The sequence below is a fragment of the Ovis canadensis genome, chromosome 12 (assembly GCF_042477335.2).
Source record: "Ovis canadensis isolate MfBH-ARS-UI-01 breed Bighorn chromosome 12, ARS-UI_OviCan_v2, whole genome shotgun sequence".
NCBI lineage: Eukaryota > Metazoa > Chordata > Mammalia > Artiodactyla > Bovidae > Ovis > Ovis canadensis.
This window is the reverse complement of record NC_091256.1, coordinates 54,423,442-54,450,752: the sequence shown is the minus strand read 5'-3', so window position 1 is coordinate 54,450,752 and position 27,311 is coordinate 54,423,442. Positions and strand designations below refer to the sequence as shown.

The window sequence follows — 27,311 nt, the reverse complement described above, 5'->3', positions numbered from 1 at the left end:
ACTGGACCAACTTGGACGTGCATCCAGCTCTAAAGCAGTATTGCTCCCCAGGGAATTATGCCACTTATCTTGGGCTGAATCATGTGCCATCTCTGAACAGATGACATGGCTTTATGTTGATTAAGTGAGTTAAGACTACACTGCTGCTGCTGTTAAGTCACTTCAGTCGTGTCCAACTCTGTGCAACCCCATAGACGGCAGCCCATCAGGCTCCATCCCTAGGATTCTCCAGGCAAGAACACTGGAGTGGGTTGCCATTTCCTTCTCCAATGCATGAAAGTGAAAAGTGAAAGTGAAGTCACTAAGTCATGTCCGACTCTTAGCGACCCCATGAACTGCAGCCTACCAGGCTCCTCCATCCATGGGATTTTCCAGGCAAGAGTACTGGAGTGGGGTGCCATTGCCTTCTCCGTAGGACTAAACTAGAAATGGGTTTAATCCCATTCAGACTATTTGTTGTTTAGTGGCTAAGTCGTGTCCGACTCTTTGTGACTCCATGAGCTGTCCCTGGCATTTTCCAGGCAAGAACAGTGGAGTGGGTTGCCATTTCCTTCCCCAGGGGATCTTCCCGACGCAGAGATCAAACCCCTGTCTCCTGCTGCGTCTCCTGCATCGCAGGTTGGTTCTTTACAGCTGAGCCACCAGGGAAGCCTGTCCAAACTGTATGACTTAAGAAATCTGGGACAGAGAAAGCAGGAATGGATGCTGGGAACAGTACTCCGCCGTGGTTATACCACCTTCAAATACACACGCTGCCCATTTTACCGATCTGGAGCCAGGTTTCTCAAGCTCGGCCAAACAACTATTTAGAGGTCAGGCTTGTCCTGTGCATTGTAGAATGTTAGCAGCATCCCTGGCCTCCAGCTCCTAGGTGCTAGTAACCCCTCGCCCAATTTTGGCAACCAAAAGTGTCTCCAGGCATTGCAGGATGTCACTGGAGCCAGGGCAGCAGCATCCTGGCTGAGACCACTGGTCTTCAGACTGATCACACAAGCCTGTGATTAAAATGTTTGTGCATATCCCCATGTATATTTATATTAACCTATCAATTCTATACCTGTTATAAAACATACACAGGAAATAGAAGTTAAATGGTGGTGATTCTAAATACAATGAAATTTTATTTTTGACTGTAATACTTTTTTTCTATAGGCCGTGGATCTTTGTACGTGCCTTTTAGAGCATTCTCCCACTGTGGAGGTTAGTGGCCTAAAATACAGGTGTCCGATCAGAATTAGTCAGTTGCCCAACTGTGTAGGGCCAGCACTATGTCACCATGAAACTCCAGATCCAGTGTGACTTTCCCTGCTGTCTGAGCATCGGCTACCCGGGCCCTCAGCTGAACCTACTCTGAGACTTAGAAGGAGGACAGCCATCGGCCACTGCATCTGAGGCTGCATATGCAGGGCAGAAAGGCTATAGATTATAGTTGTCAGCGTTGTGGCCTGTGGAGTGTTGAGAGAGGCTGTGCCCGTCACTGTTCCCATCCCTGTCACCAGCCCCTTGAGAGGCTGAGATGTGGATACCTTGTTCTGTGTCCAGAGGCGTCCTGCAGGGGGAAGGCTGCTGCCTTATCAGCCACCGCCAGCAGGATGAGAAGGGACCGGTGTGGTATGCTCGGAGAGGGCTTGGGGTGACTTCCTACTGAGTGTCCGTCTTGTTGCCTCGTGGTGGGCGTGGAAGGACACTAGTGGGCCCCGTTGGCTTAATGTCAAGGAATGAGGACCAGAGGAAGGGGAGACACACCTAGTGCTGCCAGCAAGGTTCTCAGGCCAAAAGGAGATGAGGGGGTGGACTGCTGGGGGTCTGAATACAGGGCTTCTCAGTGACGGGGCTCTTGGGGGAATTGAGCAGCGCCCCGAGGAGGCCTGCACACCATTTACACTGACTCATGACATTTGATGAGGCCACCAATACATAAACACGTAACACGTAGCCCGGTGGACCCACAGCTAGACCTAGACCTGTGCCCAGAGAGCCCTAAAAGGATGGGAATGGGGAAAAGGTGAAAGAGCAGACCAAGTCCCCTCAGTCTAGCTGGCAGTGGCAGAGGCAAATTGTGAATCAGATTTGAGATTGAAGTTCTAGGGGACTAAATTTGAAAAGCTGAAAGGACAGGAGAGGCGGGATTCGGTGGAGAACAGCTGAAAAGTACTGGCAAGGACTGGGGAGGACTGGCAGACAGAGCTGATGTCTCCACCCTTTCTGACTGGAGATTCCTGAAAAGCTCGGTTAATATTAATACCTTCAGCAGAGTTGTTGTCGATGGGGCTTCATCCTGGGTAATTGATCATGGTGAGGAGCTGGGCTAACTTGGAAGGTCTTTGCACTGAAGCATTGAGAATTGACAGGGCCTTTTTTTCTACAAAGAATATAATTTGTTGTATTCTTAAGTGCTTTGGACCCAACCTCATTAAATATCTAGAGAATTTGGAAAGCTGATCTCAGAGAAGTCAGTATTTTGATTCCTTTTGTCTACTGTCTTCCTCAGACTGGTGAATGTCCTGCGTGTTTGGTTCATAAAGAAAGAAAAAGCAGTTGAACCAAAAGATTAACTTTTTTTTTTTTTTTTTGTGGCGCGCAGTAGTTGCAGAACTTGAGTTTTTAGTTGCCCTGAGGCATGTGGGAATCTTAGTTCCCTGACCATGCCCCCTGCACTGCAAGGCAGATTCTTAACCACTGGACCACCAGGGAAGTCCCAGAAAGATTAGCTTTTAAAATTCTGCTATGGAATGTCTTAAATTTCGGGAAGAATCTTCTTTTGGACAATTTAGTGTAATGTTAGAACCTTTGTCTTCTAATTAAATATCCTTTGGGTAGTTTTCATTTAAGTGTTTCCTGCTAGATGAGAAGGGACTTGGCTGCTGAGCAGGTACTTCTTGCCGCACTCGCTTTACAGTTTGCAGTGCTTTCCCAGCACCATGTATGTTTCCTGGGATGCCGTGGGGCGGGCGGTACCACCCCTCTTGTAGTAGAGGCACGTGGAGACCCTCTGTTTGCCCCTGGAGGAGCCTGGGCTCTTTTTACCACCCGGCCCTCTGCCCTGGGCACGTGGGTGTGTAACATACAGGCTGTAGAGCGAGTGTGGCCTGCCACCCCCACCCAGGAGGTGACCAGCTCACTGTCAGCAGGTGTTTGCTTAGCACTTCTGCAGGCCGTCCTCTGACCGGTGGCATCCCTGTAGACCACAATTGGCTGAGGTAAGAAACACAGCTGACCTGGGGACAAGGCAGAGGTGGTTGACCAGTGTCTTATCGGAACTTGTTGACTTTCTGATGCAAGAATTTACTGCAAGCTCTGGTTTGTTTGTTTGTTTGTTTTTCAGTGACATGGAATCATCACCTAGTTTTTATTGTAATAGATTAAGAGCAATTTATTTTATGTGAATCAATACAGGTTTGGACGGGTTTTTTGTTTTTGTTTTGTTTTGTTTTTCCCTTTTTAAAATGCTATTATATCCCATTTTCTTTAGATATGTTTTTCTGCTCGGAGCACGTTATATCAACCAACATTCAGTTGGGCTCAGGATATTTTCTTCATACTGAAAGACACATTAAAGTTATAAGTCCTAGTTGTCTTAATTGACAATTTACCATGTTAACTGTGAATTGCAAATAGTGTGAACTAGCTTTTAACAAACTATATATAAATACCTGTCCTTCTGTAATACTCCCAGAGAGGATACCTTAGTATAGAGGGAAGCACAGGCTCTGCAGACAAAGGGTCTGGATTTGGTTTTCAGTTGAGACACTTAGGCACTTGTGGCTTTGAGAAAGTATATAAACCTCATCAAGACCCAGGTTCCCTGTGAGGTCAGGATGGTACCACCCTGCAAAATCGGGAGCTTACATGATAGTTGTCCCAGGCACAGGTCAAGTCCTTCCTGCTATCCTCCCTTCCTGTTCTGGTTGAGATATCCTCTAGGTTGCTTTGTGTTCAGTGGGTTTTGGCCACAGTTCAGCAAACACTGGGTAAAGAGACAGCTCTGTTGTTTTTTTTTGTTACATTTGTTTTTTTTGCCACAGTTTGTGAGAGCTTAGTTCCCCAACCAGGGATTGAATCCAGGCACTTGGCAGTGAAAGCTCAGTTTAGGGTGGTATTACCATCATGATTTAAAGGCAAATTTACCTACATCAGGCACTCTATCTATCAGATCTAGGCCCTTAAATCTATTTTTCACTTCCACTGTATAATCATAAGGGATTTTATTTAAGTCATACCTGAATGGTCTAGCGGTTTTCCCTACTTTCTTCAATTTAAGTCTGAATTTGGCAATAAGGAGTTCATGATCTGAGCCACAGTCAGCTCCTGGTCTTGTTTTTGTTGACTGTATAGAGCTTCTCCATCTTTGGCTGCATAGAATATAATCAATCTGATTTCAGTGTTGACCATCTGGTGATGTCCATGTGTAGAGTCTTCTCTTGTGTTGTTGGAAGAGGGTGTTTGCTATGAGCAGTGCATTATCTTGGCAAAACTCTATCAGTCTTTGCCCTGCTTCATTCCGCATTCCAAGGCCAAATTTGCCTGTTACTCCAGGTGTTTCTTGACTTCCTACTTTTGCATTCCAGTCCCCTATAATGAAAAGGACATCTTTTTGGGTGTTAATTCTAAAAGGTCTTGTAGGTCTTCATAAAACCGTTCAACTTCAGCTTCTTCAGCGTTACTGGTTGGGGCATAGACTTGGATAACTGTGATATTGAGTGGTTTGCCTTGGAGACGAACGGAGATCGTTCTGTTGTTTTTGAGATTGCATCCAAGTACTGCATTTCGGACTCTTTTGTTGACCATGATGGCTACTCCATTTCTTCTGACACATCTATTTCTGCTTTATTGACTATGCCAAAGCCTTTGACTGTGTGGATCACAATAAACTGTGGGAAATTCTGAAAGAGATGGGAGTACCAGACCACCTGACCTGCCTCTTGAGAAATCTGTATGCAGGTCAGGAAGCAACAGTTAGAACTGGACATGGAACAACAGACTGGTTCCAAATAGGAAAAGGAGTACGTCAAGGCTGTATATTGTCACCCTGCTTATTTAACTTCTATGCAGAGTACATCATGAGAAACGCTGGGCTGGAAGAAGCACAAGCTGGAATCAAGATTGCCGGGAGAAATATCAATAACCTCAGATATGCAGATGACACCACCCTTATGGCAGAAAGTAAAGAGGAACTAAAAAGCCTCTTGATGAAAGTGAAAGAGGAGAGTGAAAATGTTGGCTTAAAGCTCAACATTCAGAAAATGAAGATCATGGCATCTGGTCCCATCACTTCATGGGAAACAGATGTGGAAACAGTGTCAGACTTTATTTTGGGGGGCTCCAAAATCACTGCAGATGGTGATTGCAGCCATGAAATTAAAAGACGCTTACTCCTTGGAAGAAAAGTTATGACCAACCAAGACAGCATATTCAAAAGCAGAGACATTACTTTGCTGACTAAAGTCCATCCAGTCAAGGCTATGGTTTTTCCTGTGGTCATGTATGGATGTCAGAGTCAGACTGTGAAGAAGGCTGAGCGCCGAAGAATTGATGCTTTTGAACTGTAGTGTTAGAGAAGACTCTTGAGAGTCCCTTGGACTGCAAGGAGATCCAACCAGTCCATTCTGAAGGAGATCAACCCTGGGATTTCTTTGGAAGGAATGATGGTGAAGCGGAAACTCCAGTACATGGCCACCTCATGGGAAGAGTTGACTCATTGGAAAAGACCCTGATGCTGGGAGGGATTGGGGGCAGGAGGAGAAGGGGACGACCGAGGATGAGATGGCTGGATGGCATCACTGACTCGATGGACATGAGTCTGAGTGAACTCCAGGAGATGGTGATGAACAGGGAGGCCTGGCATGCTGCGATTCATGGGGTCGCAAAGAGTTGGACGCGACTGAGCGACTGAACTGAACTGAACTTACCTACGTAGTTCCAAATGGCTATTTTCCTCTCCTCCCTGCTTCTCTAGTCTGTATGTCATTCTTTTTTTTCTGACATTCAGGTTCTTTGTGGTAAATTGAAGCTAAACAATCCTACCTTACTAGGATTGTTGGAGGGTTGAATTCTTGTCATAAAATAATCATTCATCAGTGGCAGCAGTGCAGTTTAAGTTGATAGCATCTATCTAGCTTGTAGTTATCAGGATTTTACTTGCTATATGTAACTATAGGCTCCTGGTTTTAAAATGCTTCCTGGGAACTTGACTTCACCCCTTACCTCAGGGCCTGTCCTGGGGGCTGAGGGGCTGGGTTCGCTTCCAGATTTTTAACACCTGCATTGAGTCAGAAAGCTCACTTTCAGATTCTGTGTTTGCCAAGGCCTGTCCCTCCTCTTTCTTGTTGTTCTTCCCAATCATAGATGCTTCTGCTGTTTCATTTTTATTGAACCGCCTGTTTGGCTAGTACTGTGCTCTAACCAAGTGCAAGAATGTACAGTACACAGCTCCTGCCTTCCGGCCTGTGATAGAAGGTAGACAGTAAGTGCTATTTTCAAACATTTAGCTCCCTTATAGGGCAATTTAGTAATTCCTCTTCTGACGAACACATATTGTTTGTGAACCTGTGAATCTTAATGCCAGGGATACAAAGATGAATACGATGCAGGTTCTGATCGTCAGTGTTCTATCTTCTCCAAAGAGAAGAACCTTTGTGACTGGTGGTCTAGGAGTGGCTTCAGGTGGTACTAGGACATTGTTATCTGGAACCAGCCCACCAGACATGCAGTTTCATGGATATTATTCTTTAAGAAAAGACAGAAATAGCTATTTCATGATTGTTGTTCAGTTGCTAAGTCGTGTCTGACTCTGCGAATCCATGGACTAGAGCACGCCAGGCCTCCTTGTCCTTCACTGTCTCCCGGACTTTGCTGAAACTCACGTCCATGGAGTCAGTGATGCCATCCAACCAGCTCATCCTCTGTCACCCCCTGCTCCTCCTGCCCTCAATCTTTCCCAGCATCAGCGTCTTTTCCAGTGAGTCACCTCTTCACATCAGGTGGCCAAAGTATTGGAACTTCAGCATCAGTCCTTCCAATGAATATTTAGGGTTGATTTCCTTTAGGGTTGACTAGTTGGATCTCCTTGACTATTCAAGGGACTCTCAAGAGTCTTCTCCAACACCACAGTTCAAAAGCATCAATTCTGCTCTCAGCCTTCTTTATGGCCCAACCCTCACATCCACACACAACAACTGGAAAAACCATAGCTTTGACTAGATGGACCTTTGTTGGTAAAGTAAGGTCTCTGCTTTTTAATATGCTGTCTAGGTTCATCATAGCTCTCTTCCAAGGAGCAAGTGTCTTAATTTCATGGCTGCAGTCACCCTGCAGTGATTTTGGAGCCCAAGAAAATAAAGTCTGCCGCTGTTTCCACTTTTCCCCCTTCTATTTGCCATGAAGTAATGGGACCAGATGCCATGCTCTTAGTTTTCAGAATTCTGAGTTTTAAGCCAGCTTTTTCACTCTCCTCTTTCACTTTCATCAAGAGGCCCTTAGTTCCTTTTCACTTTCTGCCATTAGAGCAGTATCATCTGCATATCTGAGGCTGTCGTTATTTCTCTCATCAGTCTTGATTCCAACCTGTGATTCACCCAGCCTGGCATTTCACATGATGTACTTTGCATATGGGTTAAATAAGCAGGGTGACAATACATAGCCTTGACGTGCTGTATATTAGGATAAATAGGTGAAAATATTTAAATTTTAAGTTCAGGTAATATTTTTATATGAACCAATTGTGAAGGATCATTAAGGGAACTCTGACCCACAGAGCCAGTGCATGAAATTCTGGAGGATGAATTGATTAGTTCTGAGTGAAACACACAGACTTCATTATTAAAAGGTAAGCTTTAGTTTGATTTTCAGTGGAGTCCAAATTAGTCAGATTTTAATAAAAATCTGGCTTGTAGTAAACACTGATTTTCAAAATAGTAGCACTACCTGAATAATTTTTATTTCACTGTGAAAAGATACGTTTTCTAGAATATTCATTGCAGCATGAGAGTGAAATTGGAAATGACGTGAACATCTAATATTACACACTGATAGATAGGAATAGGATGCAACCATTGCAAATGATGGTGATGTAGGTGTATATATATTGACATGGAAAGACATTCATAATATCTAGATAAGAAGAAAAAGATGTGAGGTTAAAAAGCCAGTAATGAAAAGCCCTGAAGGATGTACTAACATGTTGGCGGTGGTTATCTGTTTAGCTACTGGGATTTCAACCAGTTTTTTTTTTTTTAATTTATTTTTAATTGAAGGATAATTACTGTATTGTGTTGGTTTCTGCCATACATCAACATGAATCAGTCATATGTATACATATGTCTCCCCTTTTGAGCCTTTCCATCTCACCCCTCTCGGTTGTCACAGAGCCCTGGTTTGCATTCCCTGAGTCATACAGCAAATTCCCACTGGCTATCTGTTTTACATATGTTAGCGTATTAATGTTTCCATGCTGCTCTTTCCATTTGCCCCACCCTGTTGGTATGCTCTAATTGTGAAATGAACATAGGTACCTTTTTTTTTCTTTTTTTAATAGAGAAAAACTCCATTTCCCATTTCATGTATGCACAGCTCAGTATAGCTTTTCTGAGCCTGTTGTGGTTTCCTTTCTTACAGGTGTGGGGGCACGGTTGGTGCTATTTTCACTTGTCCACTAGAAGTCATTAAGACAAGGTTGCAGTCTTCAAGATTAGCTCTTCGGACAGTCTATTATCCTCAGGTTCATCTGGGGACCATCAGTGGAGCTGGGGTGGTGAGACAAACGTCAGTGACGCCTGGACTCTTACAGGTTCTGAAGTAAGTGCAGTCCCGGTTCTGGCCTCATGCCACCCGCACCTCCCCTCCTCGCCCCGCACCCTGCAATGTCAACACAGAATGTTTATCCGGCCCATTGGATGGGATATTCTGTTTGTAGAGGCTGTGACCAAATTTAAGAACTAGGTATCTATACCAATGTCTTTAGCTCTGACTTTGCTCTCTTGGCCTCAGGGCTCCTGGCACGCAAGTGATCACCATCCAGGGCCAGTTAAAGTAAACCTAACAGAGCAAACTCAAAACAATCCATGTTTAAATTGTTACATCAGAGTGTTGCTCTTGCCCCAAGTCTTTTGAGTGCTAATGAGAAGCTCTGAGGCTTGTAGAATGAATTTTAAAATTGCACAAGAGAAGTATTGTGAATATTTTAAGAGGAAGTAATATGGAAACAAAATGTTGTAATTTTTTACTTTTTATTTGAAAATAATTTTACATTTATAGGAAAACTACAATATATGTTTAATAAGCTGATCTTTATAATTTTTGTTTCATACCTAGCCTACCCACCTAGTTTATCTGTTTTTACTGTATTAAAATATTTCATTTGCTTACCAAGTCGCCGAATATTCTTAAGTTGAATTTGGCTTAAGGCAAAATGAGAAATTCAGAAGAGCACTTGGCAATGTCTGCATTTTAGCTTGGGGACCCTGTGCTTTTAAAGGAGAACTTTAAAATGATGACTGACTTTGACTCCACGAGTCACTCAGAGCTCTAAAGCTGATCTTTGGGAGAACGCGGGTTCAAGAGAGACACAGCCGTGTACCAGTGTGGATGTTTAGTGGGGAAGCGTTAGAAAAAGATGCAATAAAATGGAGATTCTCTGTCTTCTTAACGACAACACTTTGAATTTGGAGCAGAGTTCAGTTACAGTTTAGATAAGGTAGAATGGATTTGAAAGTGCTTAATTTATTTTTAGGTACGTTTTGTTTGTAAAGCCAACTTCTGGGTAATTCAGGCACCCACACCAAACACATGTACCAGGGTACATCCAAGCTCGGGCCAAATTGGGCAATAGCACCAGCTGCTGAGGGCAAGGTCCCAACTAGAGAAAGAGGTCGCTGATAGCCAAGACTCGAGGCAAATCTTTTTTTTTTTAATTGAATGCTGAGAAGGATTGTGGAGTCACAAAATGCAGAAGGTCAGGGGCAGGCCAGGAAAGGTGGGGCACTGAGATGGGAGGCGCGCTTTGCTGTCAGTAAGGAGAGAGACTGGCTCTGAAGACACCCGTCCCCGTTTGTCTAGTCACTAGCAGTGTCTCCAGTGACGCCTTGCTCCTGAGGAACTTGAAGGGCTTTGGACATAGTCAAACAGAGGTTATTTGCCAGCTTTGCTAACATCCAAGGTGAACTTCCTCTTACATACTTGCCAATCTTGCGTGGCTGGTAGATGTATTTGTTTACCATAACTGGGGACCTCTTACCCGGAAGTCGAGGGTGTCACTGGGGCCAAGCCCCTAAGATAAATGGGAATGTTTCTCTAGTTCAAGTGTGTTAGGACACATCTTCTACTAAAATGTAAACCAAAAAAAAAAAACCAACAACCTCTCCATCTTTTCAAACACATGAACAGCGCCCACACCACATGCAAGACAACCACCTTCCTAACTAGCCTGGCGGAAGACCTTGCGCCCTGCTCCATCCCCAGGCTGTTCTCAGCAAAGCAGAGGAGATCCTTTTGCCCTCGCTCCGAGTAAAAGCTGAGGCTGCCTATGGGGCCTCCTGGACCCCTCCTATTACCTCCTTGACTTCGTCCCCTTGAATTTCTCCCTCCTAAACCGTTTTGGCTATACTGGCCTCCTTACTGGCCCTTTAAAAGACCAGAACGTTGGAACATTCCACAACAGGCCTCTCTGCTGGACATTATCTGCGTGGCTGCCTCTCAGCTGTCCCCTTTGCAGGAAGGCCTTGCAGTGACCATGCTATTGAAAACCAGGCCCTTCCTTCACATTCTGTCCGTCCTGCTCTGTTTTTATCCACAGCATTTATCTCTGTCCATCGTGCACTGTAATGTACTGATTTATATTGTTTATTTTCTCTCCCTGCGGGGGCTTCCCCCCAGAACAGAAGTTCCCCAAAGGTAGGGACTTCGATTTGTTCTGACAACTAAGGTGTCCCCAATCTCTGAGAATGACGCCTGCCTCACGGCAAGAATGCAGGACAAAGAGAACGTGACGCATCAGTAAGATGTTGAATATGAAGAGCTTGACACCCACTCCTCCCCCTGCTGTGCAAATAACCAGTATTAGCTGCTGTCATAATACCTACTTCCTGTACTTTTTAAACATAAGATTTATAGCTGAGTTTCCTGGTAATGAAGGCAAAAGGGGGGCTGTCACCCTACATAGCTCTCATCTGGAGAAAGCACACATGCTCCTCGGGGTAGGCGTATCTTTCTTGTCACTAAGTTCTGAAAGCAGAATGTTACCCAGTACTTGCATCAGACAGTGTACCAGTGTAAGCAGCATTGTTGTTTAGGATAGTTTAATAGAAGATGACTGCTACACCTTCCTCACCCGCCTGGATTACTGGACTGTGCTTTCTGATTCTTCTACTAATCACCCCTAGGCTAGAGCAGTGGTGAGGGGCTACTGAGCAGGCCCTTTTTCTAGGAAGTGGTGAACTGAGAGCAGAGATCCAGGCCTTTTCTCTGTCCCACAAAGCCCACCAAGGTCATCTGCTCACAATTAGAAGCCATTGGGTTTATCAGGCGGTTTCCCTGGTGGCTTAGACAATGAAGAATCCACCTGCAGTGTAGAAGACCCAGGTTCGATCCCTGGGTTGGGAGGATCCCCTGGAGAAGGGAATGGCAACCCACTCCAGTATTCTTTGCTGGAGAATTTCATGGACAGAGGAGCCTGGTGGCCTATAGTCAGATGGTTATTCATTTAAAACTAAGCTGCTTATTTTTAATCTTATTCTTCCAGGAAGTGCTACATTTAAAGACTTAACAGACAACAGAATTTGTTTACAGGAATTTTATTTTTCAAAATACAAATCAGTGTATGCTTATATCTCAGGTTAATTTATTAGAGAAAAGGTATTCTCCATTGGAGCACTGATTACCTTTATATTTTGAATATAGTTATTTGAAGACAAGATGTTAACACAATTAGGCTCTCTCTATTAAATTTTCCAAAGGGTCATAATCAGTTTATTCAAATATCTGCCTTAAAAAGTCTTAGGACATAATCTTTAAAAAAAAAATTGTTCCAATCAAAACTCTTGTTCTTTAAACTATTTCAGGGTTTTTTCAAGTACCTTTTAACGTGAAAAGTAATATGTTAGTGAGGTAGTTTTTATTTTAAAAGCTGATGGCTTCAGCTCAGAACTTTGTCTTGAAACTTGATCTGTGGTATGCATAGCCTGATCTAAAAGAGGCAAGAGAACAAAACACTCCAGACAAGACCCTAGTTTCCTTCTGCATTTCTTTCCTAAATGAAAGCTTATAGGACTGTGGGAAACTTAGTCTGGGTCCTAAACATGCTTTATTTTGAAGCTGAGGAGTACCATTTATAGTAGGCACTTGATTGTTCCAGAAAAGTTTTGTAAACATCCAGATAGGTTGGAAGTTTGAATTATATAACAGATTTGACTTTTTGCCCACTGTTAATGTGCGTCACTATGGAGACAGCCTTTTTGCAGCTCTTAAAAGGCCTGAGTCACTTGAGGACACCAGTTCCTCACTGCATTATTGATGCGTGGCTCCCAGCTTCCTGGAGCCAGAGACGCCCTTAATTGTGTTTAAGTGTCTCCTAGGGCTGGCAGTACAGTGAACAGTTGTGGGGACCACAGACAGAGCCTAAACTTGAAGAAATTCTAAATGTATTGACCATTTGAAAGCTTTCACATACTATACTATGAGATGTAGGTCACTTCAAGGTGTGGTTATTTGAGAGAAGTTTTTTTTCCCAGAGAGCATGGTTTTGTTTTGTTTTTTTTCTAACTGAATCCTCTTTTGAGAAAGAGTTAACAGTAAAGAATTTAAAGTTGAAAACACCAAATTCTGATGTCTCTGTTAAGGACCAAGTGGCTTGGTTCTGGCCAGTGTGAAAATGCAGTAAAACATGTAGTTCCTTTAGAGTGTTAGGATGAGTTCAGTATTTTTATAACCTATGACCTATAGCTTTTTCATTTTTAAGTTTTTTATTGTGAAATGATTTCCAACTTAAAGAAAAGTGACAGGAACAGGGCACATACCTTGCTTATACTCTACCTCAGGTCTCTTGTGTTTAGCATTTTGCCACATTTATTTATTTGTTTGTTTTCTATATACATACTTTTTTTTATCCCCTGAACCATCTGAAAATGTTCGGTTTTCAAATTTAGGAAATTTAATATTGATATAACTAATCCACAGTCTGTATTCCAGTTATATCGTTTATCTTGTTAAGTGATTGATTTAGCACAAGAGCAAAACCATGAAAACTGTTACTGCCAATATTTCTTTCATCTTTTAGAACTTCTTCAGTGAGTCTCTGGGTTTCTTGGTTTAACTGCTTTAGTAAGATGTAATTCAGAGTGCTTCCCTGGCAGTCCAGTGTTTCCACTGCAGCAGGCACCAGTTTGATCCCTGATCGGTAACTAGGATCCCACATGCCAAATGGTGTGGCCAAATGAAAAAATAGAGTCAATTAAAAATTTTTTCAAAATGTACTTAAGATGTAATTCACGTACCATACAATTGCCCACTAAATGCACACAGTTCACCTGTTTTAATATGTTCACAGAGTTCTGTACAACCTTGACAACAGTTTGATTTTAGAATGTTTTCCTTCCCACTACAAGAATCCCCTCACTGTTTGCAGTCACTCCCCGTCCCCAGACTCACAGCCCTAGACAACCAACCACTATTCTATCGATACACTTGTCTCCTGATTATTTCATCTAAATGAAATCATACAACATATGGCCTTTTGTGTCTGCTTTTACATAACCTAATGTTTTTTGAGGCTTCATCCTTGTATGAGTCATCAGTACTTCCTTTTTGTTGCTGTTCAGTCGATCAGTCATGTCCAACTCTTTGTAACCCCATAGACTGCAGCATGCCAGGCTTCCCTGCCCTTCACTATCTCCCAGAGTTTACTCAAACTCATGTCCATTGAGTTGATGACGCTACAACCATCTCATCCTCTTGTCAACCCCTTCTCCTCCTACCCTCAACCTTTCCCAGCATCAGGGTCTTTTCCAATGAGTCAGCTCTTCATATCAGGTGGCCAAAGTATTGGAGCTTCAGCATCAGTCCTTCCAATGAATATTCAGGGTTGATTTCCTTTAGGATTGACTGATTTCATCTCTTTGCTGTCCAAGGGACTCTCAAGAGTCTTCTCCTTTTTATTACCAAATGATACTCCATTGTGTGGCCAGGTTTCATTTGAAACACAGTGCTTTGACCTTCCCCAGATGCCATGAAGAAAGAAATGTGCATTATACTTTAGTGAGGTGTCTAGTGTGGTGAGCAGAGTTAGTGACCCTCAGCGTGACCAGAGAGTGAGTCTGGGCCTTGCAGACAAGAGTGCACCTTGGGGTCACTTACAAGGCTTGGACTTGATACCAGCTAGTAAGGAAAAGATTCTGTGATACCTGTCAGGTGCTCTTTTTGCCTTACAAGAATGCCCATATGTTGTGCAAACCTTGAACTTTACTCCTGTGTGGACAAGAGAGCTTTTGAAGCATGTTTTTTCACTGTAGTAATGAAGGCAGTATTCTGTATTGTAATATAATCAGATAAGACCTCAGGGGGTTTGTAAACATTCTGTTCTTTATTCAAGGAGCTAATGTGAAGATTTACCCCTTATCATTTTGCATAGCCCTTGCCTAAGGATTTTAAAGATACACCTTTTCTTATTATTCAGGTCAATCTTGGAGAAGGAGGGACCAAAGTCACTTTTTAGAGGCTTGGGTCCAAATTTGGTTGGAGTTGCACCATCAAGGTAAGCATTGAACCTTTGAGCCAGCCCACAACATAAAGTCCTTTCTTAACCAGAGGGGCAGTACTGCTAGATGACTAGTTTCTTTTTCTGTGTAAGAATCCTAAATGGATCTGATGTATAGAAATAGTGTTAGCTGTTGGTATGTCTTTCAATGTGTGTGTGTTAGAAAGAGGCTGTTGGTTGTTGTATTCTTAAGTTGAAAATTATTCTGCTCCCATCACCTAGAACTCTCTCTGTTTGCTCCTCCTAAGTGTGGTATGTGGTCAGCAGCAGTGGCATCACCGAAGAGCTGATTTATATGACAGGATCTCAGACCCACATCAAAATTTGCATTTGGAAACACTCATCTGAAGGAATTTTAAAGGCTTTTAGGTTTTACTTTATGTATTTTTTAAAATCCCCATTTTTGTTACAAGGTTTAATTTCTTTAAAGTTTATTTGAATACATCGAGCTGCACTGTCCCAATACAATAGGCACTGGTTACATGGGGCTACTTGAATTAATTAAAATTAAAAATTAAGTTCCTTGGTCTCACCAGCCACATTTCAGGTACTTAACATTCACATGTGGCTAGTGGCTCCTGCCTACGGGACCATAGGCGTAGAGCATTTCCAGTTCCGCAGGAAGTTCTGTTGGTCAGGACTGATGCAGAGGATACACATGTGGATATGAAAGGGAATGAATGTTTCTGCATGTGGAGGGGTGGGGGCAGTGTGTCTTTGAAAAGTAGGTAAGAAACTGCTTCTAGAAGTTGCCTTCCGGAAAGGGGAGCTGGGTGTAACTGCTAGGACACTTATATGAATTGACATATACAGTAGACTTTAAGGAGAATCTTTATAACAAAAATGAGAATGTCATTTTATATAAAGTGAAGACTAAAAGCTTCTTGAATTCTTACAGGTCAGTGCTCCAGTTTATACACAGATGTCCTGAGGATATCATAAATATGCAGATTCTTATTAAACCTTTTTGTTCCTTTAGAAGTTCCGTAGCTTGTGTGTGTGTAATCTATTGAAAATACAGGAAGTACTAGCCTGTGAGATTATACGGGGCACACATTATTAAGAGGACACAGACATGCTGCATATATGTAGTTGATGAAGAACTGGAATCATTCTACTTGTGGACAGTGCTTAACTTGGTAATGCCCGTCAGTCTGATACAGAGTCTTGGTTACCACACCCATTTAGAACAGTTAGGACCTAGAAAAAAAAAAAGACAGTTTCATAACGCAACCATGATAAGTAGTCAGCATCCTAGGTTGAAAAATACATTCTGTAATTGATCCATTGGCCAGCTGGAAAAAAAGAATGTCATTTTTCCTGGCATTGCTGGTGAAGAGCAGGGAAAACCACAAGCAGGCTCTGCTTCTCAGCCCTGATCTGAGAGGAGACAGACGAGGGGAAAGCAGACAGGCAGAAGAGACTGGAGAGCCGGGGCGGGGTGGGAGGGGCTGCCACCCCTCCAGCGGTCCCGTTCTGGGGTAGGGAGTGCATCAGTGGAGGGAGCCCTTTATGGAAACATGTGCCAGCCTGCATGTTTCCTTTGTGGTTCCGAGTTATCAGGAAAAAAGTCCAAATTACATGTGACACACTCCTTGTGGTGTAAGGCAGGACACGTGATACACGTTGGAAATGTATTATAAATTTTAAGAGTTACAATATATGTTGGTGCTTAAGAGGATTGGCATTTATCCAGAATGAAGAATGTAAATGGACTTCATATGTATACTATCAAAACCTCGTCTTCCTCAGTTATTTAGGACACTTCCATCATCACACTTTCTGGAGGGACAAGGGAGCTTCCCCAAGGCGCCTGCAGCAGGTTTTGGTTTGAGCCCAGATGAGGTTAAGCTTGCGATTACCTGTTAACCTCTTCCCCATATTCCTGAATTTATCAAGAGGTTGCATGGAGCCAGTGTCCCAAGATGTCCTGACTGTGTTCTCTCTTTGCTCTGACAGGGCTGTGTACTTCGCCTGCTACTCCAAAGCCAAAGAGCAGTTCAATGGCGTCTTCGTGCCAAACAGCAACATCGTGCACATATTCTCAGCTGGTTCTGCAGGTGTGTTACACCAGTGAGTGCTGCATGTCTCAGCTCCCTAAAGCATGCATTGTGCCAGAAAGTCTCTTTCCAGGAGTTAAAAATTAGCTCTCTGTTTCTTTTGCACCTGAACTTATTTTTCTGAAACTATGTTAGAATTGATAAAATCTGAGTATTTGAGAACAGCTTGTATCTTGCTTCCATTTATTCTCCCTTAAGATTGACATGTTAAGATTGACAGGTTCTCATGCATGCTGTTGGTTAGTGTGATGTGTCTTTTAAAGGAATATTAATGTGTTTTCATGTCTTTCTATCACATTATTTTCTAAACTTTGAGCTGCTTTTTCTGTGACTTCCCAGGTATCTAGCATACCCTGTGTACAGTTGTCCTTAGCAGCTGGATTCTGTGATGAGGGCTTGGGGCTTGTAGTGGGGTTTGTTCAGCAGGGTTGGTGATAGATCAGGTGTCGTTTCTGTTCTTTTTTGAGGGAATCATTCCACCTACCATAGAAAATTCACAACAGGATTTTTCTCCCAGGAAATTCTTGGCAGAAATATGTCAGTTGTAGATTGCTGCGAGAAGGCCATGCCATTTTCAATATAAATTTTATGTCTGTTTAAATAGATAGGTATTTTAGAGAATTAAATTGACGTTTTATGAAAAATTTCCACCCTCTGCTGACCTCTAAATTGTATGTATCCATTTTGTTCCTGTTCCTCCAAATAAAAGTACTAGGAATCCATCTGAATAGTTACAGATAATTTTTGGATCCCAAATGGAAAATGACGTTAGCAAAGATGCTTCACAAGAAAGGTGTTTACAGGATATGGAGCTGGCAGGGAGGTCAAAGGGATGGAGTGTGGGGCCTCACTGCCTCAGCCAATAGTGAGTTAGCCATAAACTAAAAGCTGTGTACCAGTTTTACAACTTTTGACAAATTAACTTAGAGAAACCGTTGGTAAATCAAATGGACCTGAAGGGAAATTTTGTTTTTTAAATAATCCTCAATTTGCTGTTCAAGGAGCTAATGTTGCTATAATTGGTTTTGCCCCTCCTTCCTGGTAGCATTCTTTTTTTTTCTTTTTTTATAATGCAAGTGTAGTTGATTTACAAAGTTGTGTTAGTTTCAAGTATACAGCAGAGTGATTCAGTTTCTTATGGTCTATTACAAGATACTGAGTATCGTTTCCCATGCTATACAGTAGGTCCTGCTGATCTGCGGACTCTCTGTGTGGGTCTTCCCACATGGCACTAGTGGTTAAGAACCTGCTTGCCAGTACAGGTAGACGTAAGAGATGCAGGTTTGATTTCTGGGGCGGGAAGATGCCCTGGAGAAGGGTATGGCAACCCGCTCCAGTATCCTTGCCCAGAGAATCCCATGGACAGAGGAGCCTGACAGGGTCCATAGGGTTGGAAAGAGTCGGACACAACCAAAGCATGTCTAGGGTCATATTATCTAATCAGTTTATCATATTATCTAATTATCTAATCTAAAATATAAATCTATATATCTAATATAAAACAAATTATTTTTGGACCTGATGCTTTCAGTTGAGTTTTAGAATAGTTTCATATTAACCACCATAGGAATCACATTAACAGAAATACCAACAGCACCAATCATATTATCTAATCAATTTATTTAGACTGTGGAAGGGATGACATATTCCAGAGGACTTGCTGTGTGTCAAGTCAGTGATACACGATACTGCTGCTTTTTTGGTTGATGGAGAAGACAATGGCAACCCACTCCAGTACACTTGCCTGGAAACTCCCATGGGCAGAGGAGCCTGGTAGGCTGTACTCCGCGAAGAGTCAGACACAACTGAAATGACTTAGCAGCAGCAGCAGCAGCAACAGAGTGATTAACAACATTAAGATGGAGAAGACTTAAAGATGGTTTCTATAGGCAGACCAGTCTTAAAATGTCGATTTCCTAAAATGATCAATCAGATATCAAAATGTCTAAGTTTGGATTCAGGTAAATGGAGATTTAGTTTCTTCTATTTTAAGTTAAATATAAGATATTCTTTCAGATTAGATCATCATTTCTTTAAAACAAATTATTTCTGGACCTGATGCTTTCATTTGAGTTTCAGAATAGTTTCATATTTACCACCATAGGAATCACATTAACGGGAATACCAACAGCACCAACTAGAGTCTGGAAGGACTAGTAGTCATCCTCAGTTGCTCAGTTGTGTCCTCCTCTTTGTGACCTTTTCGACTCTCCAGGCGGGATCCTCTGTCCATGGACAGGGCTCAAGAAAATTGAGATTTACTTTAGTTCAGCATTACCAATAGATGTTACATTTCAGAGGACTATATATTTCATCTGTTGTGTGGAAATGGAACTGCTTCTAACCATTTTTATTATTAACCCATTGAAAGCCTGATTTCAAGGTTTATCATATGGAAGACATGGCTTTAATAAGCATTAGATCTGTTCGGTGATAACATTTTCTATTTGTTTTTGTTTTGTTTTTTTTTTTCTTCCAGCTTTTGTCACGAATTCCTTAATGAACCCTATATGGATGGTTAAAACCCGGATGCAGCTAGAACGGAAGTAAGTTTTTACTTGTTACTTCCCTAATGTAAGACTTGAATTCTTAGGGGTTTTTTTTCTTTCGCCAGTTCCAGTTATAGAGTGAGACCTGTAGCATCCTTAACCATCCTCATCTTTGTTCTATCTGCATATAAGCATATGTAGAAACTTCTCTTGTGTTGAGGTTTATACTGCGAAGCCTCAGCGGGGAGACAAAGGCCAGCAGAAATAACACACAAGGGGATGTCAGGAGTTCATTCAGGTGTGGCCCCTGGTCCCCGGGGTAGTCCTGGGAGACCCCGCCCCCAGGTGGAGTGCTGTGAACTGTGCTCTAAATGGCCTCCCTTGTGGGAAGGTGCCAGAAGAGCAGCGCCCAAAGCCTCAGAAGGGGCATTTTAGTCTCCCAAGGCCCTCGATTATCCTGGATTTCTCCCCCAAAACTGTAGCCAGGGATTCTTAACATCTCTTATGCTCTGGGCTCCTTTGGCAGTCTCTAGTGAAGCCTACAGGCACTTTTTGGAATGATTCTTTTTCTCTCTCTTTTTTGCACTGGGTCTTCATTGCTGTAAGTGGGCTTTCTCTAGTTGCACTGAGTAGGGGTGCTTGGACGTCTCATTACAGTGGCTCCTCTTGTTGCGGAGCATGGGCTCTAGGCACACAGACTCAATAGTTGTGGCTTGAAGGCTTAGTTGCCCCTTAGTTGCATGTGGAATCTCCGTGGACCAGGGATGGAACCCATGTCCGCTGCATTGGCAGGCAAATTCTTAACTCCTGTACCACCAGGAAAGCCCTAGAATGACATTTTTAAAAGCAATGAAAACCAGTTATTGAAACACAATTATCAGTGTTTTTAAAAGTTATAATATGTTAGTATACTTCTTTAGTATATTAAATAACAAGATCAAGGAACATCCCAGTAACTACTGTAATTTCAAGTCAGTGATGATGATGATAAACAACGTTTTCTGACAGGATTCTAAGTACCCTTTTGTTACTAGGTTGCCTAGAAATGTGTGTGGGGCTCTGGAAACTTCCAGCTAGTCCAGTCTAACCTTAAGCTACCTGTAGAGAAAGGAGGGGAGAGAACAAGCGAGAGCTCCACCTAGAAATGAAGGTGGGCTCTGCCGTTGCTTATTTTTCTCTTGAATGACCTGGGTAACCTCTGAAGTGGGTCTTTGACATTCCCTGTCTGTTCTACCTGAAGGAACCTTCTAAAATGTACCAGGTCTAATCATTTAGAAGAGATATCTTGCTCAGAAGCCTTCAGTGAATGTCAGTTACTGTCAGGGTCAAATCCCAACTCCTCAGCTTAACCTTAAAGGTCCTTGGCAGTTTTCAAAAAATGTCACGTGGTCTCTTGCTTCGGTCTCCTTGAATCTGCCTTCCTCACCAGGAATAGAACCCTCAAGAACCTCCTGTCCTGTGACCTCCTGACCAGTCCTCTCCTAGAACCTCAGGCAGTTACCTCCAAGTGTGCACACAGTGTCCTCACATCACTTCTGTTTAGCAGGGGGTAAACCCGTGGGTCAGCTGAGAGCCTTCTTTATGTGCATTTGTTACAATCTGCCTGGCATGACCTATGCTCAGGACATTTTAAAGCGATGTTTGGGGGGCTCTGTTGACAGAGCCCTCAGCGAGGGTGTGTTGCATGCTTTCCTGTGCGTTTGGGGGGGCTCTGTTGACAGAGCCCTCAGCGAGGGTGTGTTGCATGCTTTCCTGTGCACCAGTGGCAGCAGAAGCAGCAGAGAGCAAGACACAAGCCTGGCCTTCCCAGAGCCCACAGCCTCACAGGAAATAGAATTATAGGCTGGTGGGAGAAGGGGCCAGCAGTGTTCCAGGACCCTGAGGGGGTGGAGAGGAGTCCCTGAGGCAGTCTGCATGCGACGTGCAGGGAAGCAGCCAGGGAGGGGCTCTTGTGGCAGGGATGTCTCCCTGTGCCCAGGAGCCCAGTGGGCACTGGCAGTGAAGGTGCCTCAGGCAGAGACTCAGGTGTGCAGCCAATTTGGAGACAGGAAAGCTTTGTTCATTCTGAGCAGCAGACAGAAGGGGTGTGTCGTGAATGTGCTGGGGAAGGGAAGAGGTACAGGGAGATAAGGCTGGAGAAGCCGCATCCTTAAAAGCCCTGGGGAGGAACGGGAGCTTGGACTCGGCTGTATTTGGAGGCAGTGTAGAGCTATTAGAGCAGGGATTCCAGGGCCCTATCCCAGGGGATGTTTGGCAGCGTCTGGATATTTGTTTCTCACAGCTTAGGTGGTATCTAGTGGGTAGAGACCAGGGAGACTGCTAGAACTCTACAACACATAGCACCACCCCCAACAGAGAACTGTCCAGCCCCAGAAATCTCAGTAGTGCCAAGACTGAGACACCCCATATGAGAGGACAGTAAACACGGGAGTGGGGTGCTTGCATTTGCGTTACAAAGGTCATTCCAGGTAGGGAGCCGGAGTGGGGGAACCCAGTACATTGATCTGCTCCCCCACAGGAGTGTCTCTGACGTGTGCCCAGTGTGAACGCTATCCAGTCCTGAGGTTCTGTGTGTATCCAGGCAGTTTATGAAAACTTCCTGTCGTGGGGCAGGAGCATCCAAGCTGAAGGCCTTTTAGTTATTGTATAGTTTCTCCCATGTTTATAATCTTACAGATGTGGGAGGGACTTCCCTGGTGGTCCAGTGGCTAAGACTCCAAGATCCTGATGCAGGGGCTCTGGTTTCAATCTGTGGTCCAGAACTGAGATCCCACATGCCACAACCAAAGATCCTGCACGCCACAACTAAGACCTGGCGCGGCCAGATAAGTAAACTCGAAAAAGAAAGAGTCAAAATAACAGCATTTGGAGACTACATTGGTAACAGAGAGCACTTAAACTCACCACCCTGTGAGATTCTCGGCGGGTTTTCCTTCAGTGTTTCCTTAAAGCGTGTTTGTGTTATAATTGTACTTTTCATGGAATTTTGTCTTGCTCTCCACTGTAAGCGCTTCCCCATGTCTTACTGCCTTCACGACTCTTTCAGTCTAGTCTTTGTACCATCCATCCAGATGTGTAGACACATGGATGGTTTTGATTCTATTACAGTCATATTTTCCTCTTTGGTAAACACCCTCCATCTAGCTCTTCCCAAAGGTAGATCGAAGACTCTGAGCACTTGTCTGCGAGTTGGGACAGGTGCGTATGCCATCCTATACGCCTGTGGCCCCAAGTAGCTGATGGGCCTGGCCTCACAGTGGACAGGACTCAGCCAACCCCAGACCAAGGAGGACTATGGTGCCTCCCCATGTACTTTCTCTTTATCATCCTTGTGACTCGGGGGCAGCAGGCAGGCTCCTCAGCATGTGTCGTAACGACCTGTTATTGGTCCCCTTTGTGCAGAGTGCGAGGCTCCAAGCAGATGAACACGCTCCAGTGTGCCCGCTATGTTTACCAGACGGAAGGCATCCGCGGCTTCTACAGGGGATTAACTGCCTCGTATGCTGGGATTTCGGAAACCATCATCTGTTTTGCTATTTATGAAAGTTTAAAGAAGTATCTGAAAGAAGCTCCGTTAGCCTCTTCTACAAATGGGACTGAGAAAAATTCCACAAATTTTTTTGGACTTATGGCAGCTGCTGCTCTTTCTAAGGGATGTGCCTCCTGTGTCGCGTACCCCCACGGTAGGTCCTGCCTGGCCTTCCGGCGCGGTGCAGTGGCCATTGGTGTGTGTCAGTACTTCCAGGTCTCTGGGGTTCAAATGGAGATACAGGTACCTGTGGGTGGTGCAAGGTAGCTGAGTCCCAGTACAGCCGGCTTCATCTCGTGCATGCAGGTCACGCGGGTGGTGGGAGCTCTGCTTTCCTTGGCTCCATCTGATTGTGGCCAGCACTCGGCAGAATGTGAGCCCTGTGTTGTGGAACATCTGATGTTTTCAAAGAAACAAAAAAATCTGGATTTTATTTAAAATTCCTCAATTAAAAAAAAAATGATACGGGAGCCAAGCTTTTAAAAAAAAAAAAAATTATCTCAGCTTCCACCTTGAATGGAGTGCTGAGGAAAGCTACTTTGTTGGGTAAGTTTATTTTGTAAGGAATTCATAATAGACCTCATGTTCTGCTGAACTACTTTAAAAAAAAAAAATAGCTCAGTTTATTGTGCCATGAAAAACAGGTTTTGTTTTCCAACGCCTGCTGCACGGTCAGCTGTGGCATTGCACACGGCCAACTTGCAACAGGCCATTGAGGCCTCGTCATGTGCCAGGGCACTGCGCAGCCCCACGGGCTCTCAGGGAGGGGCTCTGCCACGTGTCACGTCACATGCCCTGACGTCCACTTGACGGGCAGTGCCAGGTGTCATGCCGCAGGGGCCAGGGTGAGGCCGGGCCAGGTGGGCAAGACTCTGAGAAAGGAGGAGGTGGTTTTTTAAGCTGGATGGAGAGGAGAGGGATCCTAGTAGGATGGGAAAGTTGAGGAGTACATGGGAAGAAAGCCTTGTTGGAGATACCACTCACTATATTTAATATAAATTAGGCCTCTAGGGAAGTGACAGCATTTACTTAAGAGTAGAAAATGATAAACTGTCTTAAAATTGTCTCATTCAAATGAAACTTATTATTTTTCTAATCCTTTAGAAGTCATTTGGCACTCTTACCCCTTAGAAGTATACATAATAAGTCTTGGGACAATTGACCAATTCCTAGAGTTAGAAAATGTTCTAAAAAGAACTCTTCATGGTCTGTGTGGCTGCCCCATCTTAACGGAGCTGAGGTGGCAAAGAGCCACAGTTGCACATTAATGTGTGTAAAGCTGTGTGCTTTGCATTCTCTCCATGCACCTTCGGAAGTTCAGTTCACCCATAGCCTGAAATGCATGTCTCTTCCTGCAGAAGTCATCAGGACGCGGCTCCGGGAGGAGGGCAGCAAGTACAAGTCTTTCGTCCAGACTGCTCGGCTGGTCTTCCGGGAAGAAGGCTACCTGGCCTTTTATAGAGGACTCTTTGCCCAGCTCATCCGGCAGATACCAAACACTGCCATTGTGTTGTCTACCTACGAGTTAATTGTGTATCTGTTAGAAGACCGTGCTCAGTAACAGGCCAGAAAACTGTGCTCTAGAAGAATAAAACTGAGAAACCCTAAAGAATTTTTTTTTTCCATTGACATGTAGAATGTTTGAGACCGAAACAGGAAAGCCATAGAATACTTGGCTCACATCATCTGTTGGACATTTCCTTTTGGATTCATGCTTTCTGGAAGGTGTAAATTCATTAACGTTAACAGTTAATTATAACTACTTTTGGTTGGTGTTTGTGTTTGTTTGTTTTTTTAACTTAAGAGAATACAGGATTAAGCAGCCAGTAAATTAAATCATGGTATTTAATTTAAGTATAAATTTGGTTTGTGTCCTCTTTTTTGTCCACCGTATGGTAAACTGTAGCTAACGACTTCAGTTAAGCATAAGCTTAGAAACGCAGAGATAAACTAAAAGAACAGTTGTTTTCTAATATGTTATATCCTGCTCTGATGGAAAGATAAGTGTCACAGCTTGATGGCATCGGGCAGACCAGGACAGACCTCCCAGCTGGTCTCCCTTCATTTCTAGATCATCTGAGCTCTCCAGCTGCCAAGTTAAAAAAAAATAAATACAACTTCCTGACACTAAATATTTTAAACTATAAACCTTTTCCCAGGTAGCTTAGTGGTAAAGAATCCACCTGCCAGTGCAGGAGACACAGAAGACTCAGGTCTGATCCCTGTGTCGGGAAGATCCCCTGGAGGAGGAAATGGCAACCCACTCCAGTATTCTTGACTGGGAGAATCCCATGGACAGAGGAGCATGGAGGGCTTCAGTCCATAGGATCACACAGAGTCGGACACGACTATCCCGTTTGAACCAAAGGCAAGAGTTTATATTATTTTGGCCACACCGCACAACATGTGGGATCTTAGTTCCCTGACCAGAGAACAAACCCATTCCCCTTGCATTGGAAGCTCGGAGTCTTAACCAGTGGACCACCAGGGAAGTGCCAAAGGCAAGAGTTTTAAAGAACAGTTTACCAACTTCCTTGCCCCTGGGTGTATTTCCCCAGGTTCAGCCTAGTCAAGCCCAGGGACCCTGTGAGAGCCTTCGGCACCTCCCGAGTTGGCTGTGAGTGTGGAACATGGCTAGCAAGCGGCAGACCTGCCCTCTGGGGTCTTCAGCCCTGTTGTGGGGGCTCCACCACTGGAGAAGAGGGGCAGGGTGCAGGATTGACTGCCTGCTCCTCCAAGAGAGTCCCCTTTTATCCTGGTAGGAGGCACAGGTAATACTGAAATACCCTAGTACAAGGTTAAAAGTCCTGGAAATGAGAAATTACCAGAGTTTTAAACCACTCCCCGCTCCACCCCCATTTATAAAGGAACTTTAATAAACAACAAAAGGTAAGATAGAAGGCAGGTAAGATCTATGTACAATCTTCCCATTAGCCCGTTCACTGCAGTCTGTATCTATTATACATTAAGGTTATTTTTCAGCCTGAATATTTAGAAAGATAATTGATTCTAATCATGGATACCTTGTAATTTCAGTTTCAGGCAGATGTTCTGGTAGGGATGAGAGGAGGATATTTTCAAATTGAAATACAGTTGAGTTAACTTTTGTTCACTTTTGGTCATAAAGTAGGTTAGTTGGTGTTTCTGAGCCCTCTAGTATAATTTGCTCCAACTGTCAACACTAAATGGAAATCAAAATAAATGACTTTAGTCAAGCTCTGTAGTGCTTGACAGCAAAGAGATTTCTATTCCAGAAGCTCATTTTAACTGAGCAACATCTTCCTATTTTAATATTCATAGGAAAAATCTGAGGGGGCTTCCCTGGTGGCTCAGTAGTAAATAACCCACCTACAATGCAGGAGACGCAGGTTCGATCCTTGGGTCGGGAAGACCCCCTGGAGGAGGAAATGGCAGCCCACTCCAATATTCTTGCCTGGAGAATCCCACAGACAGAGGAACCTGGCAGGCTACAGTCTGCAAAGTTGCAGAAGAGTTGGACATGACCAAACCAGCTTGAATGAAACCCTTTGCATGCATGAAAGTGAGTTTTTCCTCAAGAGTTTAATAGGTTAAAAGTTAGGTTTCAGACTTCCCTGGTGGTCCAGTGATTAAGAATCTACCTGCCAATGCAGGAGATAGGGTTTGATCCCTAATCCGGGAGGATTCCACATGCCTTAGGTCAACTAAGTCTGGGTGCCACACCTACTGAGCCTGCGCTCTGGAGCCCCTGTTCTGCAAGAAGAGAAGCCCGAACACCTCAACCAGAGAGCACCACCCACTCACCCTAATTAGACAAAGCCCGTGCAGCAACAAAGAGCTAGCACAGCCAAAATTAGTTTTTTTTAGAAAAAAGTTTGCTTAATATCCACTAGATGGGTATGAGAATTTTTGGAGGTAATTCTTACACATTCTTGAAGTGGTAAATTTGATGTTGAGCTGACATCCTTTAGTTCTCTGCTTGTTTCTGCACCAGGGCATTGAAATGAAAGAAATGTTGAATACCAGGAGTACAAGCAGGGAGAGAAGAAGCAGGAAAAAAGCAATGCTTTCTCTATAAAGGGGTTATTGGATTTTAAAGTGGGAAATATCACTGAGCTGCTAATGGAGAAATCCCATGATTGATTGCTTTCTTCTCCACAAGCTTAATCATGGAGATTTCACCATTTTTCAGTAGTCCCGTGGCTTACCCATCATTTACCTGTTTTTGTGCCAAGCAGTAGGTGCTACTTAATTTCTAATTTAATTCTGACAACCTTGTGAGGCGTGTAGTTCTGTTGACACCTTACAGATGTGAGAGGCACTGAGGCTTGCCAAGGTAAGTAGTAAACCGACCACTCGTGGTTTGTGCTGCCTGTTGAGTAGATGCATGTCAGGTGGAAGGGGCCGCAGAGCCTGGGCGATGATCTGGCTCTGAGGCCAAGGTCCAGCAGATAGTTCCATTCCATTCACTTAAAGATTATGATGTTCAAGATGAGCTTGTACTAGTCATG

The 27,311-nt window shown here is 43.7% G+C and overlaps 1 protein-coding gene across 1 annotated transcript in view; it reads left to right on the top strand.

Moving 5' to 3' along the window:
* SLC25A33 (solute carrier family 25 member 33) overlaps nucleotides 1-24,682 on the top strand; it is a 31,828-nt gene extending 7,146 nt beyond the window's left edge. The window contains exons 2-7 of the mRNA XM_069545765.1: nucleotides 8,614-8,793; nucleotides 14,663-14,740; nucleotides 16,703-16,803; nucleotides 19,283-19,349; nucleotides 22,695-22,975; nucleotides 24,180-24,682. Of these exons, the coding sequence (XP_069401866.1) occupies nucleotides 8,614-8,793; nucleotides 14,663-14,740; nucleotides 16,703-16,803; nucleotides 19,283-19,349; nucleotides 22,695-22,975; nucleotides 24,180-24,382 (910 nt within the window). The 3' untranslated portion in view covers nucleotides 24,383-24,682. The remainder of the gene's footprint in view (nucleotides 1-8,613; nucleotides 8,794-14,662; nucleotides 14,741-16,702; nucleotides 16,804-19,282; nucleotides 19,350-22,694; nucleotides 22,976-24,179) is intronic.
* Nucleotides 24,683-27,311: the final 2,629 nt, after the last annotated feature.